The following is a 19,053-nucleotide window of genomic DNA, read 5'->3' on the forward strand; positions in this document are numbered from 1 at the left end:
AACGTTTGTGAATGGGGTATCAATCAAGCGGGCTGCTTTGTCCTGGACGGTGTCAAGCTTCTTGAGTGTTGTTGAGTTTGAGGATCCTTGAGAGGACGCTGAGAGATTGGCCAAAATTGTTCCAGGGATGAGAGAATTTAGTTACAAGGTTAGGTTAGAGAAGCTGGGATTGTTCCCCTTGGAGCAGAGGAGATCGAAGGGAGATTTGATAGAGGTGTACAAGATTATGAGGTTTAGATAAAGTAGATAAAGAAAAGCTCTTCAGATTAGCTGACGGTACAAGAGCTAGGGAACACCAATTTAAGGTTTTGGATAAGAGATGCAGGGGAGATATGAAGAAGAATGTTTTTTATACATTGAGTGCTGCTGATCTGGAACTTGCAGCACACGAGGGTGCTGAAAGCAGAGACGATCAATGATTTTGAAAGGAAATTGGATGGTCAACTTGAGGGAAATAAATTTGAAGGTTTACGGGAATAGAGTGGGGGGGAATGGCACTGAGTGGATTGTTATACAGAGAGCCGGCATGGAGTAGATGGGCCGGATGTCTTCCTTCTGCGATGTAATGACTCTTTGACTTTCTCTCATTGTCACTTCTGTGTCTCTCGGGTGTCTTTCTTTTTGTTCATTCTTGGGCGTTTAAATGTGAAACTTAATTTAACACACCTCGTGAGCACTTCCTTCTGTCCCAAATTTTCTGGATATTTGCAGCAGTCAGTATTGCTAGCAATTGGAGAGGAAGGTGCACAAGATTGTATCATCGAATACATAGGGTGATAATTAATTATCATAAAAAGATTTAAACACAAGGTTAAGCATTTTATTTTTTTAGGAGGTGGGAACTGGGAGCTGATGTAGGTCATAGGGACAGGGATGATGGGTGGGCAGGAAGTGGTCTGGGATAGAATATGGGCAGAGTTTTGGATGAGCTGAGGTTTGCAGAGGATGGAGGATAAGATAATAGCCTGGAGACCACTGAATAGCCATGTGTGAAGGTCATGAAGGCATGAGAATTTCTGACGAAGATGGGTTGAAGTAGGGGTGAAGTGGGCGATGTTATGAAGGTGGAAGTTGGAGAGCTTTTTTAAGAGAGGGTATAGGTTTTCACAGATGCCAAAATTCTATGGCTCGCCCTAAGGAAATGGTCAGGAAGGGGGATGGAACCAGTGGCAAGGATACAGGGGCTGTGGTGGGAATGAAGAAAATGGCTTTGGTTTTACTAATGTTTAGCTGCAGAAAACTGCGTTCATCCACAACTGGAGTCTGGCAAGATGAGTCAGTGGAGGGATAGAGCTGGGTGTGTCAGCATACACACGGAACCTGATCCCAAGTCTACAGGTGATACCGCTGAAAGGCTGATCATAGATGAGGAGGCCAAGAATGGTCTTTGGGGACATTGAAGTTAACAGTGAGAGAATGGGAAGAGAAGTCTTTGCTGGAGATGCTCTTGCTCCATCTGAATGTGTGGAACCTTTGATCCTACTGATTTTGATGATGGGGTAGTGCGGTTGGAGGAGGATGGTGTGGTCAAAAGTTACAGAAGCCAAGACGGGATAATGCATCAAACACAGAGGTGCCCATGGTGGTGCTCTGGTTAAGTGCGGAAACCTGGCTGGAAAGATTAAAACAGGGTGCTGTGGCTAAGGATGCAAATTTAGGAGACAATGAGACATTCAAGGACTTTGGAAAGGTAGGTTGAAGATGCTGCAGCAGTTTGCAAGGGCAGAGGAGTCCAGGATGTTTATTGGGGGAGCAGGTGATGACAGTGGTTTTCGAAGGAAGGGGCTGCTACACTATTACAGAATCATAGAATTTTATAGCACAGGAGGCTATTCTGCCATCATGCTTATGCCAGTTGTTTGAAAGAGTTATCCAATTGGTTCCAATCCCCAGCTCTTTTCCCCACAGCTTTACAATTTTTGCCTGTTTTAAGTATTTATCCAATTTCCTTTTGATGTTACTGAATCTGCTTCCACCATCCTTTCAGGCAGTGCATTCAGATCAGAATAGATCAGCTTTGTGAAAATGTTCTCACCTCATCTCTAGTTCTTTTATCAATCGCTTTCAATCTGTGTCCCCTGGTTACCCACCCTCTTCCCAATGGAAATGGTTTCTGCTGATTTACTTTATCAAATTTGAGGCACCTATTAAATCTCCCCTTTACCTTCTTTGCTCTAAGGAGAATAATCCCAGCATCTCCAACCCTTTACATAACTTGTCAAGTACATCTGCTCTGCATCCTCTCTACGGCATTGACATCCTTCCTGAAGTGTGGTGCCTAGGACTGGAAACAATAATTCAGCTGGGGCTTAACCAATGATTTAGAAAGGTTCAGCATAACTTCCTTGCTTTTATACTGCCAAGGAGCCCGTAGGTTTCTTTTCAAACAGCCATCAAGTTATTGTGAGACTGTTGCTGCAAATTACGTACCTGATCACATAGGATGATGGCAGAGCAGTGAGGATAGCCAAAGGCAATCCAAAGCCGAAATAATAAGGCCAATTCCTTTCGATGTTGGACAAGCGCTGATGCATCTCCACCCCTATACATAGCAAATAGAACAAAGTTAGTAATGTGAATCTGGAGTAGCTGTCAGTCATCGAAAGGTGCTATACAATTCAAATAGGGCATTTATGACATATCACACCAATCTAATCACTGTCAAAAGCCACCTAAATATCAGACTACTATGGAGTCTCATGGGATACACACTTTCATCCTTGAGTGCTGACAGGTACATCTTATCAGAGGTGTGCTGCACGTTTGATGTGAAAGCGGCCAAATTTCCCTGACCCAGGTACCTTGCTGGCATAGGCACATCCATTGGCTGGACCTCGTGCTGGGTTTGAGAGGTGGAAATAGGAGCCTAGCTCAGGCCTACATCAATGTTCCTGATCACCCGGCATTGATGCCTTGTAACTGCGGCTGAACAGCAAAACGGCTGAAGTTCAAAGACTCAAAAGACTCTTAAGTGCTTGTTTACATCTTCAGGATACCCCTGGGTTCAACATAAACCCTCCAGCCTGCGGAGGGTCCCAGCACAAGCCTCAATGCTAGCTTCTTTTTAGATATGCTCCTGTTTGGGAGCCCCACAGGTCTATACAGAGGGGAGAAGCAGGGGATTGGGAATGCCCCTCTGAATAGACCTGCACCAGTTTGGGAAACCTTTCTAATTCCCAGAGCAGCACTGGAGTGTGGGGACCTCACACAACGTGTCTCCACCCCCATTATCTTCGCTCCATCTGGGGACTGAGCATTCCTCAGATGTAATGAAGAGAAAGATCTCCTGTCTAAAGTTTCAATTTATGTTCCTAATAATTTTCATATTTCTCAAGTAGCTGGTTTGTTTTTTCTTAAATTAGGGTTTCCCCAACAGAGGTAACAACCCTTTCCAAACCTCCAGTCAGATGACATTCCAACAGGATGAGCCGCTGAATAAATAAAAACCTAAAAGAGAACTGTGTTTGCCATGGCTCAGTGGTAACCAGTCTCGCCTAAGTCAGCAAGCTGTGAGTCCCAGTCCCACCTCAGAGATGGGATATCAGGCTGACCCTCCAGTTTAGCACCAAGGGAGTGCTGCACTCTTGGAGGGACTGGGCCATCTTTGAAATGAGACATCAAACTGAGTCCCAACTGCCCTTTCCAGTTGATCTTATGGCATTATTTGCAGAAGAGCAGTTTTCTTGGTGTCCTTACCAACATCTGTTCCATAAACAAGATCACTAAAACAGGTTATCTGGTCATTCTCATGTTTCTGATATCGGAGTCTTGCTGGCTGCAAATTGGCTGTCATGATTCCTATATAACTTCATAGAAGAGCATAAAAACATAAGAAAAAAAGAATAGACCATATGGCCCCTCAAACCTGCTCTGCCATTCAATTCAATCATGGCTGATCTTCTGCCCCAACTCCACTTTCCTGCCTGCTCCCCATATCCCTGCATAGACTATGCTCAAAGATGAAGCATTCACAATCCTCTGGAGTAGAGAATTCAAAAGATTCACAACCCTTGAATGAAGAAAATTTATCCTTATCTCAGTCATAAATAATTGACCTGTTATCCTGAGGCTGTGCCCATGTTCTAGATTCCACAGCCTATACCCTATCAAGCCCCTTCAGAATTTTGTATGTTTCAATGAGATCGCCTCACATTCTTCTAAATGCCAGAGAATATAGGCCCAATTTACTCAGCCTCTCATCATAGGACAACCCTCTCACACCCAGAAACCAGTCTAGTGAACCATTGCTGTACCACCTGTAATGCAAGTATATCCTCATATGAACATATTACATATGAAGACCAAACTGCACCCAGTATTCCAAGTGTGGTCTCAACAAAGCTTATACAATTGTAGCAAAACTTCCTTGTTCTTATATTCCAGCCCCCTTGCGATAAAAGCTAACATGTCATTTGCCTTCCTAATTGCTTGCTGCACCTGCATGTTAACTACCTGTGTTCATTGTATGAACACACCCAAGTTTCGGTGAATATCAACATTTAAAAAGTTTCATGGCGCTTAAAAAGCATTTTGCTTTTCCAGTCTTATTATGAAAGTGAATAACCTCTCAATTCTTCTAGCTTGTTGCCCACTCATTTAACCTGACAACATCTCTTTGCGGCCACTTTGTGTACTCCTCACAGCTTATATTTCCACCTAGCTTTGTATCATCAGCAAATAGTCGCTTAGTTGTAGAGAACTCGAATATTGTTGAAATGTGAGACATGTTGCTGAAACTTTTTGTCCTGAACTTTTTGAAAGGCTTTGGCAATATGTCTCTCTTTTCAGCAATTGTCTGCAAATTTGGATACATACTCATGGTCTTTTCGGCCAAGTCATTAATATAGATTGTGAACAGCTGAGGCCCCTGAACTGATCCTTGTGGCACTCCACTAGTTACACCCTGCCAACTTGAAAATGCCCAATTTATCTCTCCTCTTTGCTTCATGTCTGTTAACAATCCTCCATCCACTTGATCCTCAACTCCATGAGTTCTTATCTCGCAGTTTAATCTTTTCTGTGGCACCTTATCAAATGCTTTTTGGAAATCCAAGTATATTACATCTACCAGCTCTCCTTTATCAACTCTACTAGCTCCATCGTCAAAGAAAACTCTTAATAAATTTGCTCAAATATGATTTATATTTTGTAAAAGCATGCTGGCTTTGTTTGATCATACTTTGATTTTCTAAGTGCATTGTTAAGACTTCCTTAGTATTCCAGCATTTTCCCAATGACTGATGTCAGGCATTTATTGGCCTGTAGTTTTCCATTTTCTCTTTCCCTCCTTTCTTGAATAACTGTGTTACATTTTCTAACTTCCAATCTGCTGGGACTGTTCTAGAATATAGGGAAGTTTGGAAAATTATAACAATTCCATCCACCATCTCTGCACTTACCTTTTTCAGAACCCTTGGATATAGGCTATTAGGTCCTGGCGATTTGTCGTTGTTTAGTCCCATAACTTTTTCGAATATTTTTTCTCTGCTGATATTAATTACTTTAAATTTTCACTCTTATTAGCCCCTTGGATACCCTCTATTCTGCTCTGTAATTTGTGTCTTCTACTGTGAAGACAAACAAAATATTTGTTCAACATCTCTGCCATTTCATCATTCCCCATGATAATTTCTTCTGTCTCTGCCTTTAAGGGACTTACATTTACTTCAGCTACTCTCTTCCTTTTTATATACTTGTAAAAGCTCTCACAACCAATTTTTATATTCCTGGCTAGTTTACTCATTCTATTTTTTTCTTTAACATCAACTTTTTAGTGGCCTTTTGCTGGTTTCTAAACTTTCCTAATCCTCAGGCTAACTACAATTTGCAACAATATAAGCCTCTTCTTTTAAACCAATACTATCCTTAACTTCACTACTAAGTTTTATTTTTTAATGGAATGAATTTTTGTTGATCGCTTTGAATCATTTCTTTAAATGTTCCATTGGTCATTTACAGCCATTCCTTTTAGTCTATTTACCCGATCAACCACAGCCAGCTCTCCCCTCACACTTATGTAAGTGGTTTTGTTTAGGCAAGAAGATGGAAGCAAATTTTCTGTCTTTCATTTGAAAGGGGTCCTTTAGAGCATGTCAACTTTGAAAAGGGTGCTTAGCAGTGTATCAATATTTGAAAAGAACCCCTTGGAATGTGTTGCCATACTGAAAAGTTGGAAAACCATTGTTTTCTTTAAAATATTTCTGAAATAAAAATCTCTTTTTGCTTTTACTTAAGGTAGTGAAAGAATTCTACAGAAGCCAGAAGCTGTTGTTTGAAATTGGGAGAAGCGCTAGTAAGGTAAGACCATAAGAAATGGGGGTGGAGTAGGCCATTTGGCCCATCAAGTCTGCTCCACTATTCAAGTAAGAACATGGCTGATCTGACTGTGGTCTTTACACCACTTTCTTGCCTGCCCCCCATAACCCTTGACACCCTTGTAGATCAAAAATCTGTCGAACTTAGCCTTCAATATATTAAATTATCCAGCCTCCACTGCTCTCTGGGAACAGAACCCAAAAGACTAACCACCCTCTGAGAGAAGAAATTCCTCGTCATCTCTACCTTAAATTGGAGACACCTTATTTTGAAACTGTGCCCCCTATTTCTAGATTCCCCCATGAGTGGAAACTGCAGTATAAAGGTCTGGTACATATAGAGTTAATGTGAGACTGAGTACAGTAATGCCCACACAGTGATGTAAAAAGGCACATGACCCAGACCCACAGTTAGGGTGGTGTTGAGCAGAGATGTGTATAGACCTAAGCATGGAGACAGCTCGTAGCTAGTACCCTTTACTGTACATTTGTAAATAGTTCTAGTAATTAATAAAGACTTACCGTTAACCTACAGAAGACTACGGAGACTTCTTTAAGTCATACTGTTCTTTAGCCAACATAGTGACTGCAGTTGGATTAAAAACATAGAAGCTTGCTAAAATGCAAAGACAAGCCGAAATGCTGGAAGACTGAGAAAAATTCAACAAAGCATTCTGACCTGAAAAGAAGCTCCTAAGAAGCAGAGGCATAGAGGAAAAATTGCCAGAAAATGCTCCAGAGAAAGGCTTAGAAGCTGAAGGCAGGGATTTAAACTTCCTTACTGCAGCAGGAGACTCCATTGAATCTCCTTTGGAAGTCCAGCTTCAAACTGCAGAGTTGAAAGAACCTGCAACAGTGAGCTAGATCTTTTAAAATTCCAGGCTGCAGCAAGTCCTGAGAACTCCTTTAAGTAATTCAGTGTCAGAAGTGCCGTTTGTAAAACCCGATCCTCGAGTTGGAGCCTGAACATGTGACATTTGAACTCATCCAAAAGAAAATAAATGAATTAATTAAATATTTCGGGAATGTCACAACCGTCCGGCTCTGAAAAAAAACAAGCAGAAGCTCCAATTCGACTGAAGTAAACCTCTGAACAAAAGAGGTCAGCAGACAGCCATTGTTAAAAAATATTTCAAGAAGGGCGCCACCGCCATTTTGGTGAGAGCACAAAAACTGGCAAGTGCCGGAAATCCCTTTGTCTCTGAATGAACGGCGACACCATCTTGAAATTCAGAAAGCTCTTAAAGCTGAACGTTCACTTTCAAAAATTTTTTAAACATGGATCATAATTCCACGCTTCCAAGTCAATTCAGACTAATCCGAGGCCCATTCCAATTACAAAATTGGGTCTTTGGAGAGATTCTTAAAATACAGCATCGCTTCAGGTTTAAATAACAAATCAAAAGAGGGGCAGGTGAACACGCTGTTTTACTCGTTAGGCTCGATTGCAGATGACAGCATTGTAAGACTGGAAATTAATGAACCATCTGCAAAATTCGAAGAGTAATTAAAATCAATCAACATTTATTTCAATCTGAGGAGCAATAAAATACTCGAAAGAGCTAAATTCAATAAGAGAGTCCAACTGTCAGAAGAACCAGTCTACTCATTCATCAATGATCTGTACAGGATTGCAGAAGGTTGTGAATAAGGAGATTTAAATTCTGAACATCGAAGGCAGACTAGTGCTAGGAGTAACAGATGATGCACTCTCTGATCTCCTATAAGTAAAGGACGATCTAACCCTGGAAAAGGCAATCCAGATATTTAGACAGTCAGAATTCCATGAGCAGTACAGGTTATCTTATGGGACAAGAATAAAACATGGTGCAGAGGCCAACCCTCAGTCCAGCTTGTCAGGCCACAAAGACACAGGGACTTTAAGTCAGGGAATGCAATTCCCAAACCAGCCAGCAGAGTGACCATGCCAGTGCTTAGAGCGGAGCGCCCTCACAGATGAGATCAATGTCCTACAAGTGCAGCTCAATGCTTTCAGTTCAACAGGATTGGACGCTATAGCAAACTGTGCAAGGTAAGGGCTCGGAAACGCACAGAAGGCCTAAAGATGATCCATGAGGTCGAGACTGTAAATCCAGACACGCTTCTTGGGTGAGGTCAAAAAACTTGCTTTCTCATCTGGAATGTAGACATTTCTGTCAACGGCCATCTAACAACTTTTAAATTAGATACAGGAGCCAGTGTGACAGTCCTGTCGGACAAAGAGCCGCAGCTGAAAGACCTCTGGCTTCCAACAACAGACACACCACTTTACGGGCTTGGAGGAATCCAACTTCCAGCCATTGGTATGATCCTGGAACCACAGAGGCATGGTGGCAAATAGATCTTTGAGCTGATGCACGTCATCCGTAACCAGCCCTTCCCTCTTCTGAGCAGGGATGCCTGCGTTGCCTTGGATCTCCTCAAGATGACAGATGATATCAAGACAACCACTGTGGTTAACAAACAGAACTGCACGTTCCCAAGTACTCAAACAAAAAAGAATACCCTGACTGGGACTTCAGCTCTGAACTATCTTCTCTGTTTGTAGAGCAGGTTTGTCCATTCTCGTTACAGGTCTCAGAAAACTCTCAATGGTCAGACCAGCCAACCACCCAGGATGGAACACAACGCCTCCAGTGGAGGAGATGAAAGAGAGTGATCAGCAGTCCAAAGTAAACTCACACAATTCCAAATATATTGGATAAAAATTTGGGGGAGCTGTTGTATAAAGGTCTGGCACATATAGGGTTAATGTGGGACCAAGTACAGCTCACACAGTGAAATGGGAAGGCACATGATCCAGACCCAGGGTCAGTGTGGTGTTGAGCTGAGACGTGTATAGACCCAAGTATGGAGACAGCTTCTAGCTTGTACCCTTTACTGTACATATAGCACTGTCCAAATAGTCCAATAGTAATTGATAAAGAGTTACTGTTAACTGGCAGAAGACTATGGAGACTTCTTCAATACATACCGATCTGTAACTAACACCTTCCCAGTAGAAACACCCTCTCGGCATCTATGTTGTGAAGCCCCCTCAGAATCTTATATCAATAAGATCACCTCTCATTCTTCTAAACTCTAATGAGTATAGGCTCAACGTGCCTAGTCTTTCCTCATAAGACAAACCCTCAATCCCAGGTATCGGCCTAGTGAACTTCTCTGAACTGCTTCCAGTGCAAGTATATTCCTCCTTAAGCATGGAGACAAAAACTGCACAGCACTCTAGGTTCGATCTCACCAAGACTTCCCTATTTTTATACTCCATCCCTGTTGCATTAAAGGCCATTATTCATTTACCTTCCTAACTACTTGCCGTATCTGCATGCTAACTTTTTGTGATTCATGTACATGGTCACCCAGATCATTCTGTACTGCAGCATTAGGCGGTTTCTCCCCATTTAAATAATATTTGTTTTTTACACTTCCTGCCAAAGTGGACAACTCATATTTTCCCATATTACACTCCATCTGCCAAATTTCTGCCCGCTCATCTAACCTATCCATATCCCTTTGCAGACCCTTCTCACAATTTGCTTTCCTATCTCTGTATCATCTGTAAATTTGACTACAATACAGTCGCTCCTTTCATTCAAGTCACTAAGATAGGTTGTAAATAGTTGCGGCACCAGCACTGATCCCTGTAGTACTGCAGTTGTTACAGTGTGCCATTGACCCATTTATCCCGACTTTCTGTTTCCTGTTAGTTAGCTAATCTTTTATCAAAGCTAATATCTCACCCCCAACTCCGTGCGCTCTTATCTTGTGCAGTAATCTTATATGTGGCACCTTATCAAATGCCATTTGGAAACCTAAATACACTACATCTACCGGTTCCCCTTTATCCACCCTGCTTATTACTTCCTCAAACAACTCTAAAAAATTTGTCAAACACGATTTCCCTTTCACAAAACCATGTTGACTCTGCCTGATTGTATTATGACTTTATGCTCACCATTATGAGGGGGAACCCTCCACAGAAGGGCCTGTCGCTGCATCTGTGATCAGACAGGCGGAAAAGGTATTAAAGCCTACCTGTAGCGCTCCCCCCACCATCCCCAGGCAGTTTGCCACCTCTGGTTTAGTCCCTGACACCTTTGGGGGCCTGAAGGATGGAAAATTCCAGTCCGCCTAAGCTAATGGGCCTTAATATTCTTTTAAATGTCCATAATTAGCTACTCACTGCTTGTAGGCGGGTAGCCCTTCTGCACCTTCCCCCACATCCTCCATCTGGGAAAATGGCTTGGGGTGGGGCAGATGGTGACAGCAAACCAGTACGTTAGCCGCTGGCAAAAATTTCCATACCTGCCCACCTCTGCATTCACCTTAAGTGTGACCAAAAATCGTAGCCACAGGAAATAATATGTGCACACTATCCAAAGCTTTTAATATAGAGGAATAGATATACATCTTAAAAATGTATGGTTTCATATTGATTTTTTAAATTCATTCACAGGACGTGGGTATCATTGGTAAGGCCAGCAATTATTGCCCCTCCTTTTATGCCCCTGTGATGGTGGTGAGCCACCTTCTAGAAGGCAAGTGAGGGTACAGTGTGACGGTGCAGCAATAAGCAGTGGAACAAGGATTCCCTGCTACATGCTGTGCTGTTGATCTCAGGTGTCCCACCAGAGTAAGGCTGTGAGCTAAAGCAAACACTTTGTCGCAGGAAGGGGAAAAAAGGACAAAAATATAAACCTCTCACGCATATCAAAGCTACCAAATTTAGAGTGAAGTTGAAAGTTTGGGAGCAGGTCAATTGCCCAATTTCCTGTGGAGACCAGAAGAGGAAAAGGAAGAAGCACCCAATATCTTAAAATAAAAAAAGAGTCCTATGCACAATTTAAAAAGGCAGAAAATTAATGAACCGTTCAGCAAACTCCACCACAAAAGGAAAACCAGTTCCTCATGTTGGCTGTTTGTAGATGCTCCATGGTTTAGTACAGAACCATACAGATTAGTAAAGTCACAAATTTGGCTCCCAGTCTAAACTGAATCAGCTGATAGCCAGGGCAACTGTAAGGAAGGAAATGTCCATCATATTTCTTGGAAAAGGTGACATTTCAGGGATTTCAGAAAGTACTGACTTTACTGTACAGAAGTGAATGGGGATGAACTATTTCTCCACTTAGTGATTCTTCAGTGATTTGCTCCGGGATGAGGTTCTGCAGATAGATTTTCACCCCCAAGGCCATTGTTCTGGAGTGAGCATGAACTGAGCATGGGCAGTCCAGTTTAGCCGATGAGCTGCTGCAGGAAGGCCCCTTTCACCCAACCCCTTCCCACTTCACAATCATTCCCCAATGTTGCAATAAAATGCTTTGAAATGTCCAGCAGTTAGTGTTGCCAGTTTTATTTCAAGTGATCTTTCAAGTTTCAGCCAGTGAGCTGAGACGCCTTTCAGAGTGGGGTCTTACTGAGCTGGCGCCCAAGCAGACTCCAAGGTATGAGTACACGTTACCTAAGAATAGAACTGGGTGAGATAACAGGGTCTATTGTACAAGTTGCCAGCTTCAGCAGTGAGTGTGGATTTAATGCAAGCATTCAAAAGGACGAGGTTCTAGGTGGCCAATATAACTGCTTGTAGGTGGGGTATTGCGGGAACATGTTTCCGAGTTACCGTGGTCTACTGGAACTTGTCTGATCGCTTTCACGGGTCAGAAAGGAACTTTTCCCAGAGTGCCTTTCCTAAATTGGCTAAGATTTTTCCTTCTGTATGGGCAGGGGAGGGGGGGTGGGGGTTGCAGGAGGGAGGTGACTGAAGGTAAATGTGCAAAAACTGCATCATGACAGTATGGATAAAAACAAAAAACTGTGGATGCTGGAAATCCAAAACAAAAACAGAAATACCTGGAAAAACTCAGCAGGTCTGGCAGCATCGGTGGAGAAGAGCAAAGTTGACGTTTCGAGTCCTCATGACCCTTCAACAGAACTGAGTTTTGTTGAAGGGTCATGAGGACTCGAAACGTCAACTTTGCTCTTCTCATGACAGTATGACACAGGCTCGATGGACAAACTGTCCCTTCCTCATCTTTCAGAATCATGTGTGTACACACACAATTTCACCCATTTGTCTCATTCATCAGATGTCACTGGCACAGACTTTACTCACCATTGTTAAACCATTTGTACTCAAAGCAGTAGAGAGAATACAGCATTGACATGTGGAACAGGCTGCCCAGCTGTCCGATGATTTCAATGGGAAAGTGACTCACTATCAGCCCCTGGAGAAAAGGAATAAAGTAAACAAGACTAGAGTTTCATGATCAAAATAGCATACAATAGCTAAGCTCAAAACCTGTCCTTGCTGAATCTCCACGCTTGCACTATCCAGCAGAGGCTGTTTGATAGCAGTCAGCAGTAATATTCCCCATTTAACGTAAATCAACATTAGCTCAGAGGTAGACCTCTCACCTGAATCAGAAAGTTATGGGTTCCAGCTCCACTTCAGAGACAAAATCTAGGCTGACATTCCAATGCAGGATTGAGGGTGTGCTGCCTTTCGGTGTGATGTTAAACTGTCTTCTCAGGTTCCCACTGCACTATTTTGAAGAACAGCAAAGTTTCCCTGCTGTCCTGGCCAATATTTATCCCTCAAAAGGGATCAATGCCAATTAAAACAGATTATCACATTGCTGTTTGTGTGTATAATGGCTGCTGCATTTACTACATTACAACAGTGGCTACACTTCAAAAGTGATTCATTGGTTTTAATGTACTTTGGAATGCAACTCTTGCTTTCATGTCCTTTGCACTGCTCCAGTGGAGATCAGCTAACAATACAACTGAGACTGAACTGGAACCTTGATGTTTCCCTATAGCTTACTTTCACACTGAAGGTTTGTATTGATTAACAGAACTATTTTTTGTATTACATTTTTAAAACATAACCCAACAAAGTGCTGTACAGGAAAATTCCCTGACCTGCTTCATGAAGGGGAAATCATGCCTGACAAATTTATTAGAGTTCTTTGAGGAGGTAACCAGCAGGATAAAGGGAACCAGTAGATGTAATATATTTGGATTTCCAAAAGGCATTCGATAAGGTACCGCACATAAGGCTACTTAATAAAGATAAGAGCCCATGGTGTTGTGGGGAGTATATCAGCATGGGTAGAGGATTGGCTAACTAATAGAAGACAGAGTTGGGTCAAGGGGGGCATTTTCAGGATGGAAACCTATAACTAGTGGAGTGCCACAGAGATCAGTGCTGGGGCCTCAAATATTTACAATATATATTAATGACTTAGATGAGGGAAGCGAATGCACTATCGCCAAGTTTGTGGATGACACAAAAATAGGTGGGAAGGCAAGTGATGAGGATGACACAAAGAGTCAACAGAGGGATATAGACAGGTTAAGTGAGTGGGCAAAAATTTGGCAGATGGAATATAATGTGGGAAAATGTGAGGGTATGCATTTTGGCAGGAAGAATAGAGGAGCTGAATATTATTTAAATGGAGAAAGGCTGCAGAAAGCTACAGCACAGAGGGATTTGGGAGTCCTCGTGCATGAATCCCAAAAAGCAAACATACAAGTTCAGTAGGTAATAGGAAAGGCAAATGGAATGTTGGCCTTTATTTTAAAAGGGAATGGGGTATATAAGGAAATTATAGAAGTTTTATTAAAACTATACAAGGAACTAGTTAGACCACACCTAAAATACTGTGAACAGTTTTGGTTCCCTTATCCAAGGAAAGATATACTGACATTGGAGGCAGTCCAGAGAAGGTTCACTAGGTTGATCCTAGGTAAGGAGGGATTTTATAATGAGGAGAGGTTGAGTAGGTTAAGCCTGTACTCATTGGAGTTTATAAGAATGAGAGGCGACCTTATTGAAACATATAAGATTCTTAGAGGGCTTGACAGGGTAGATGCTGAGAAGTTGTTTCTCCTTGTGGGACAGTCTAGGATCAGAGGGCATAATCTCAGAGTAAGGGGTCGTCCATTTATGACAGAGGTGAGGAGGAATTTCTTCTCCCAGGACGGTAGTGAATCTGTGAAATTCTTTACTGCAGAGGGCTGTAGAGGCTGGGTCATTAAGTATATTCAAGGCTGAGATAGACAGATTTTTAATCAGTAAGGGAATCAAGGGTTATATGGAAAAGGCAGGAAAGTAGAGTTGAGGATTATCAGATCAGCCATGATCTCATTGAATGGCAGAGCAGACTTGAATGGCCTACTTATGCTCCTACGTCTTATGGTCTTGTGAAACACTTTGATTCTTATGAATGTCACTCATTTACTGTCCAATCTGTGTTTCCTCACAATATCACACCAGCATAGGGTTCAAGTAACCCATGGACACCTAGTCAAAAACAAAAGAAATCCAACTGGAACTGCAGTCACTCTGCAACTTCATGGTCTCTACCCCACCAGCTGTAGCCTGACTCATTTACCAGTCTCATCCAGCACTGTGTTTCATACATACCTGAATGAGGAATAAGGCCTGCAGAAGCAGGTTGAAGAGCATGTCTGCGATAATCTTACTGATACTGGGGAAGGGTTGTGCTTTCCTCCCAGACACTTTAAATGCTAGGTCTGCAATGTCCTGTAAGAAGTAATGTTTTAAACAATTATTCGTTGTAAAAACCTCCTTAATGCTTACTTTTTGTTTGGGGGTGGGGTGGGGTGGGGGGGTGGGCGTAAGAGAGTAAATATCCTCTCCAACTCCTGACCACACAGTTATTTTCTCTTAAGCATCTATAAGTAGGTAATTATTCTGCTCCCAGGCCGCTGATGATGGGTATGTAACTTTGAAACCCCACAGTCTGTCCGTTCTGTTTACGGATGCAGCCTGACCCCAACCCCGTGTGCATTTCAGACTTACCCAGTTTTATTTCACATTTCCAGTTTTTCCTTGTTATTTCTCTGCTAATGTCACTATGACCTGAGGGCTAGGTGTATGGTTGTGACCTGCAGTGTTTCTGCTGTGGAAAACTATCTATACCGACTATATACACCGTCTGGTATAAAATGGCTAAGATTGGGAACTCAGTAAAATCACGGACTCTGTGGAGATCTCCACTGAAGGTTTAAACAGTGTTACATAATTGCTGTAAACTTAACCGGTGAGAATCTTAAATTGATAAGATGATTGGTAATGGCAGTCAGTATATATATTTAAGTGAAACAGAATCCCGCCATCAGGATTCCTTTGAAAATAAAAGCGTATAGTATTGGAATTCCGTCAACATTCCTTTTTTCCTTCCTATATTGAAGCCACAAGTACTGATGATAGAACAATAGCACTGGGATACAGCCTTGGCAAAGGACTTGAGAGACAGAGGGAGATGGCTGACTCAGCACACGGGAGCTGAATCAACACACAAGCAAGCACATGCACACTCACACGTACACACACGTGACACTGAGGCATCCTGGACCAATGCCCAAATTCATATTAATTCAGCCTCTTTGCGTCCACAAACCCAATAACTGTTTCAGATGTAAAACAACATCTTGTATTTAAACAGCACCTTTAACAATAAAATTGCATTAATTCAAGGCATTATAAAATAAGACATCAAACCATGTGAGGAGATATTAGGTGAGATGACGAAAAGCTCGGTCAAAGAGATAGATCTTAAGGAATGTCTTAGAAGTGGAAAGTGAGGTAAAGGGGCGCAGAGGTGTAGAGAGGAAATTCCAGAGCTTAGTGCCTTGACAGCTGATGGCATGGCCACCAATGCTGGAGTGATTAAAATCAGAGGTGCCCATAAGGTCAGATTTAGATGAGTGCAGATGTCTCAGAAGGCAGTGGGGCTGAAGATTACAGAAATAGGGAGGGCCGAGGCCATGGAAGAATGTGAAAATAAGGATGAGAATTTTAAATCAAGAAGTTTCTTGACCAGGAGCCAACATAGGTCAATAAACACAGGGGAGATGGGGGAACAGAAATGATGAAAGGTTTTGATGGAGGGGATGTAGAAAGAATGTTTCCTCTTGTGGGGAAGGGCATAATTAGAGGCCATCAATATAACATAGTCACCAAGAAATCCAATAGGGAATTCAGAAAAAAACTTCTTTATCTAAAGAATGGTGAGAATGTGGAATATCGGGGTACAATGATAGATTTAGAAGTGGAAAGATGGAAGGAGGCTTGAATGGAACTATAAACACCAATTTGGACTGGTTAGACCAAATGGCCTCTTTCTGGGCTTTATATCCTATGTAATAGCTATTGTCAGTTGTTTTTAAATGTTTAGTAAAGAAGTGGAGGGAGTGAGATGCTGGGATTGTTTCTTAAAATTTAGTGCTGCTGTTGTTTTGGTCACACTTTATTCCTGTCTGTTTTCAGTTCTACCCATATCTTTTAAATCACTTCCTGGCATGGGTTTATAAAACCTGCTCTATTTTTACATGGGCTTTATTCAGTGCTAGCACCATCTTTGTGCTGCCATTTAGTGACTGCTACTACATTCTTGTCAAATTGATCTTTGACAAGTACTCCCTCCAAACTCTACCACCCTCTCCTCCTTAAAAACCTCCCTGAAACCCACCTCTGACTAAGGTCACCCCACCTAATTGTTCCATTTTTGGTGTCCGTATTTCCCAAGCCTCCATGAAGCACCTTAGGTTACTTATATTAAAAGCACTGTATAAATAGTTGATACTGAAGGCTTGTTAGTTACAATATCAAGATTGTAATTAAACAATCTGCAGTGACAATCTGCTCTATGGCTGAGCGTTACTTACCTGAAACCAGATGGCATTCACTATTTTACTGAGGACAAAGAGAGGCAATATCCATAAAGCACTGAAAGTGGAGTTCAGGATAAATTCCAGCCAGGACCAGACATCTCCATGTAATGAGGGGTCACCTGTTCAGGCAAAAACACTGTTTCACATAAACAGCCAAAGATTAGCAACTTCGACTCAGTATGAAAACAAAGAGATTTCCTGCTAATGGCCAACACTGCCTGATACAATACCTTATAGTTTGTGGACGCTCGACATACATAAGGCAAGAAACTAATCCCATGCAAGGGAAATGCAGGTACAGAAACAACATAGAACAGAGAAATGAGTTAAACAGGAGAGTATTTCCCCAAATAAACCACACACAATTAAAACAAAGAAAATAGAAACCGCATAGCTCCAAGAAGAATCAAGAACATGGGAATGGAAGTGAGCTGAAGACCCTACTAATAAATAATATTAAAAAGAATAGTGTTTCTCCCGACACACATAGAAAGTATAATCAAGCTCATGTCTCCAAAATACTGAAATACTACAAAAATTATACTTTCCATTGCCCAATATGAAATGAAATTCTCTCCCTACCCTACCTTTTACAGGGACACACCCTGTCCAATTGGTCACAGCCATGACTTGATGGCACTACTTCCCAAATACTGTGGTAAGGTTGTTGAAATTTATTGCATCTGACCAACACCATGAGGAATAAAACTTCAACAAAGCACAGAGCACTGGCTAAGTTTGTCCAGTCAGGACCACCTTCTCTTCTAACTTGCAGCAATTATCAGAAAAGATAGCTAAAACAGGCACTTGTTTAACCCACCCACCAGATCCTTTCCAAAGGTGGTAAATCGACACCAGTGCATATGATATAATTTGTGTACTCTGTGCTCTCAGAGAGGATGCTACTAATACCGCGGATGTGGAGAGTGGGATTCAGGCGCACTAGCAGCTGTTGTTATTGCGACAGTAGTGGGCAGTGGAGAGTTGATTGGCATAAGATTTTACGATCACCTCATTCCTCCTGAATAAAAACAAACATGGTCCAGTCAAACAGACTGAACTGTTTCTATCTATTAACATGACGGTGCATTCTCTAACCTTACAACAGGGCAAATGACTTGGAATAGAATCAAGCTCCAAACATCATTCCTGACTTGCCAGGATCTTTATTTTTAAAGCTTTTTTTGTCACCAGTTTTCATTTATTCTCCTCTGATAATATTGATTTGCTGAAGACAAGTCATCCAAAAGAATAGTGTCATTCTTCAGGTGTAGCCTAGCTGACTGTAGTGCCTAAAAGGATCCTTTCTTTGCTTGACATCCAGACACATGTACTATCCTGCAGCTGTCACTGAGATAGTGACTGGGAGAAGGAACCAGATTCATTTTTCCATTCCCTAGCCTAGGACCAATCATAGATCCTTCATTATCACTCTGACTGACGTCAGATGGGAACAGGACTAGGCCTGTCCTTCAGGCCTGTTCCACTATTCAATTAGATCATTGCTGCTCTGCACCTCAACTTTGCTTATTCACTTTCAGCTCATATCTGTTGACATCCTTAACTACCAAAAATCCATTGCTCAAATAACTCGGCACAGCCAGAAGATTAAACCTATGACTTTCCTGGTCTGTACAGTCAGTTCCATACTGGGCAATGCACTTACTGAACAAGTAACCAGGGAGCTATGTTGGAAGTTTTGTTCCTCATGGGCTGCTAACAGCTTCTGGTCCCAGATTCATCAAATACTTCCACATCCTTTCTTTCTCTCTCGCAGTTAATCGTTTCCTTACCAATAATACGTGCAGTGATGGCTTGAAGCAGAGGGATAAAGACTCTGTAGAAGACCAGGATACTCAGCTGTGTGGAGAGTGGGAGAAACAGGTGTTACAGCATCACTTGACAAACATTTAACGCAATAAAATTCACACTACACAAGTTTCTGCTGCCCATTGCCCCAGCAGGTAAGGGATGAGTACAGTGTATACTTTTCCAACTTTACAACTCAAAGTTTTGTGGTTCCAGCAATGATGTC

The 19,053-nt window shown here is 42.0% G+C and overlaps 1 protein-coding gene across 1 annotated transcript in view; it reads right to left on the reverse strand.

The window, feature by feature from the left end:
- Positions 1-19,053, reverse strand: part of ei24 (EI24 autophagy associated transmembrane protein) — a 45,520-nt gene that overhangs the window by 3,794 nt on the left and 22,673 nt on the right. The window contains exons 5-9 of the mRNA XM_078531248.1: positions 18,812-18,878; positions 17,013-17,137; positions 14,746-14,865; positions 12,427-12,538; positions 2,431-2,542 (exon numbers count right to left, since the gene is read on the reverse strand). Of these exons, the coding sequence (XP_078387374.1) occupies positions 2,431-2,542; positions 12,427-12,538; positions 14,746-14,865; positions 17,013-17,137; positions 18,812-18,878 (536 nt within the window). The remainder of the gene's footprint in view (positions 1-2,430; positions 2,543-12,426; positions 12,539-14,745; positions 14,866-17,012; positions 17,138-18,811; positions 18,879-19,053) is intronic.

Source organism: Cetorhinus maximus, chromosome 2, assembly GCF_964194155.1.
Source record: "Cetorhinus maximus chromosome 2, sCetMax3.hap1.1, whole genome shotgun sequence".
NCBI classification, from domain to species: Eukaryota; Metazoa; Chordata; class Chondrichthyes; order Lamniformes; family Cetorhinidae; genus Cetorhinus; species Cetorhinus maximus.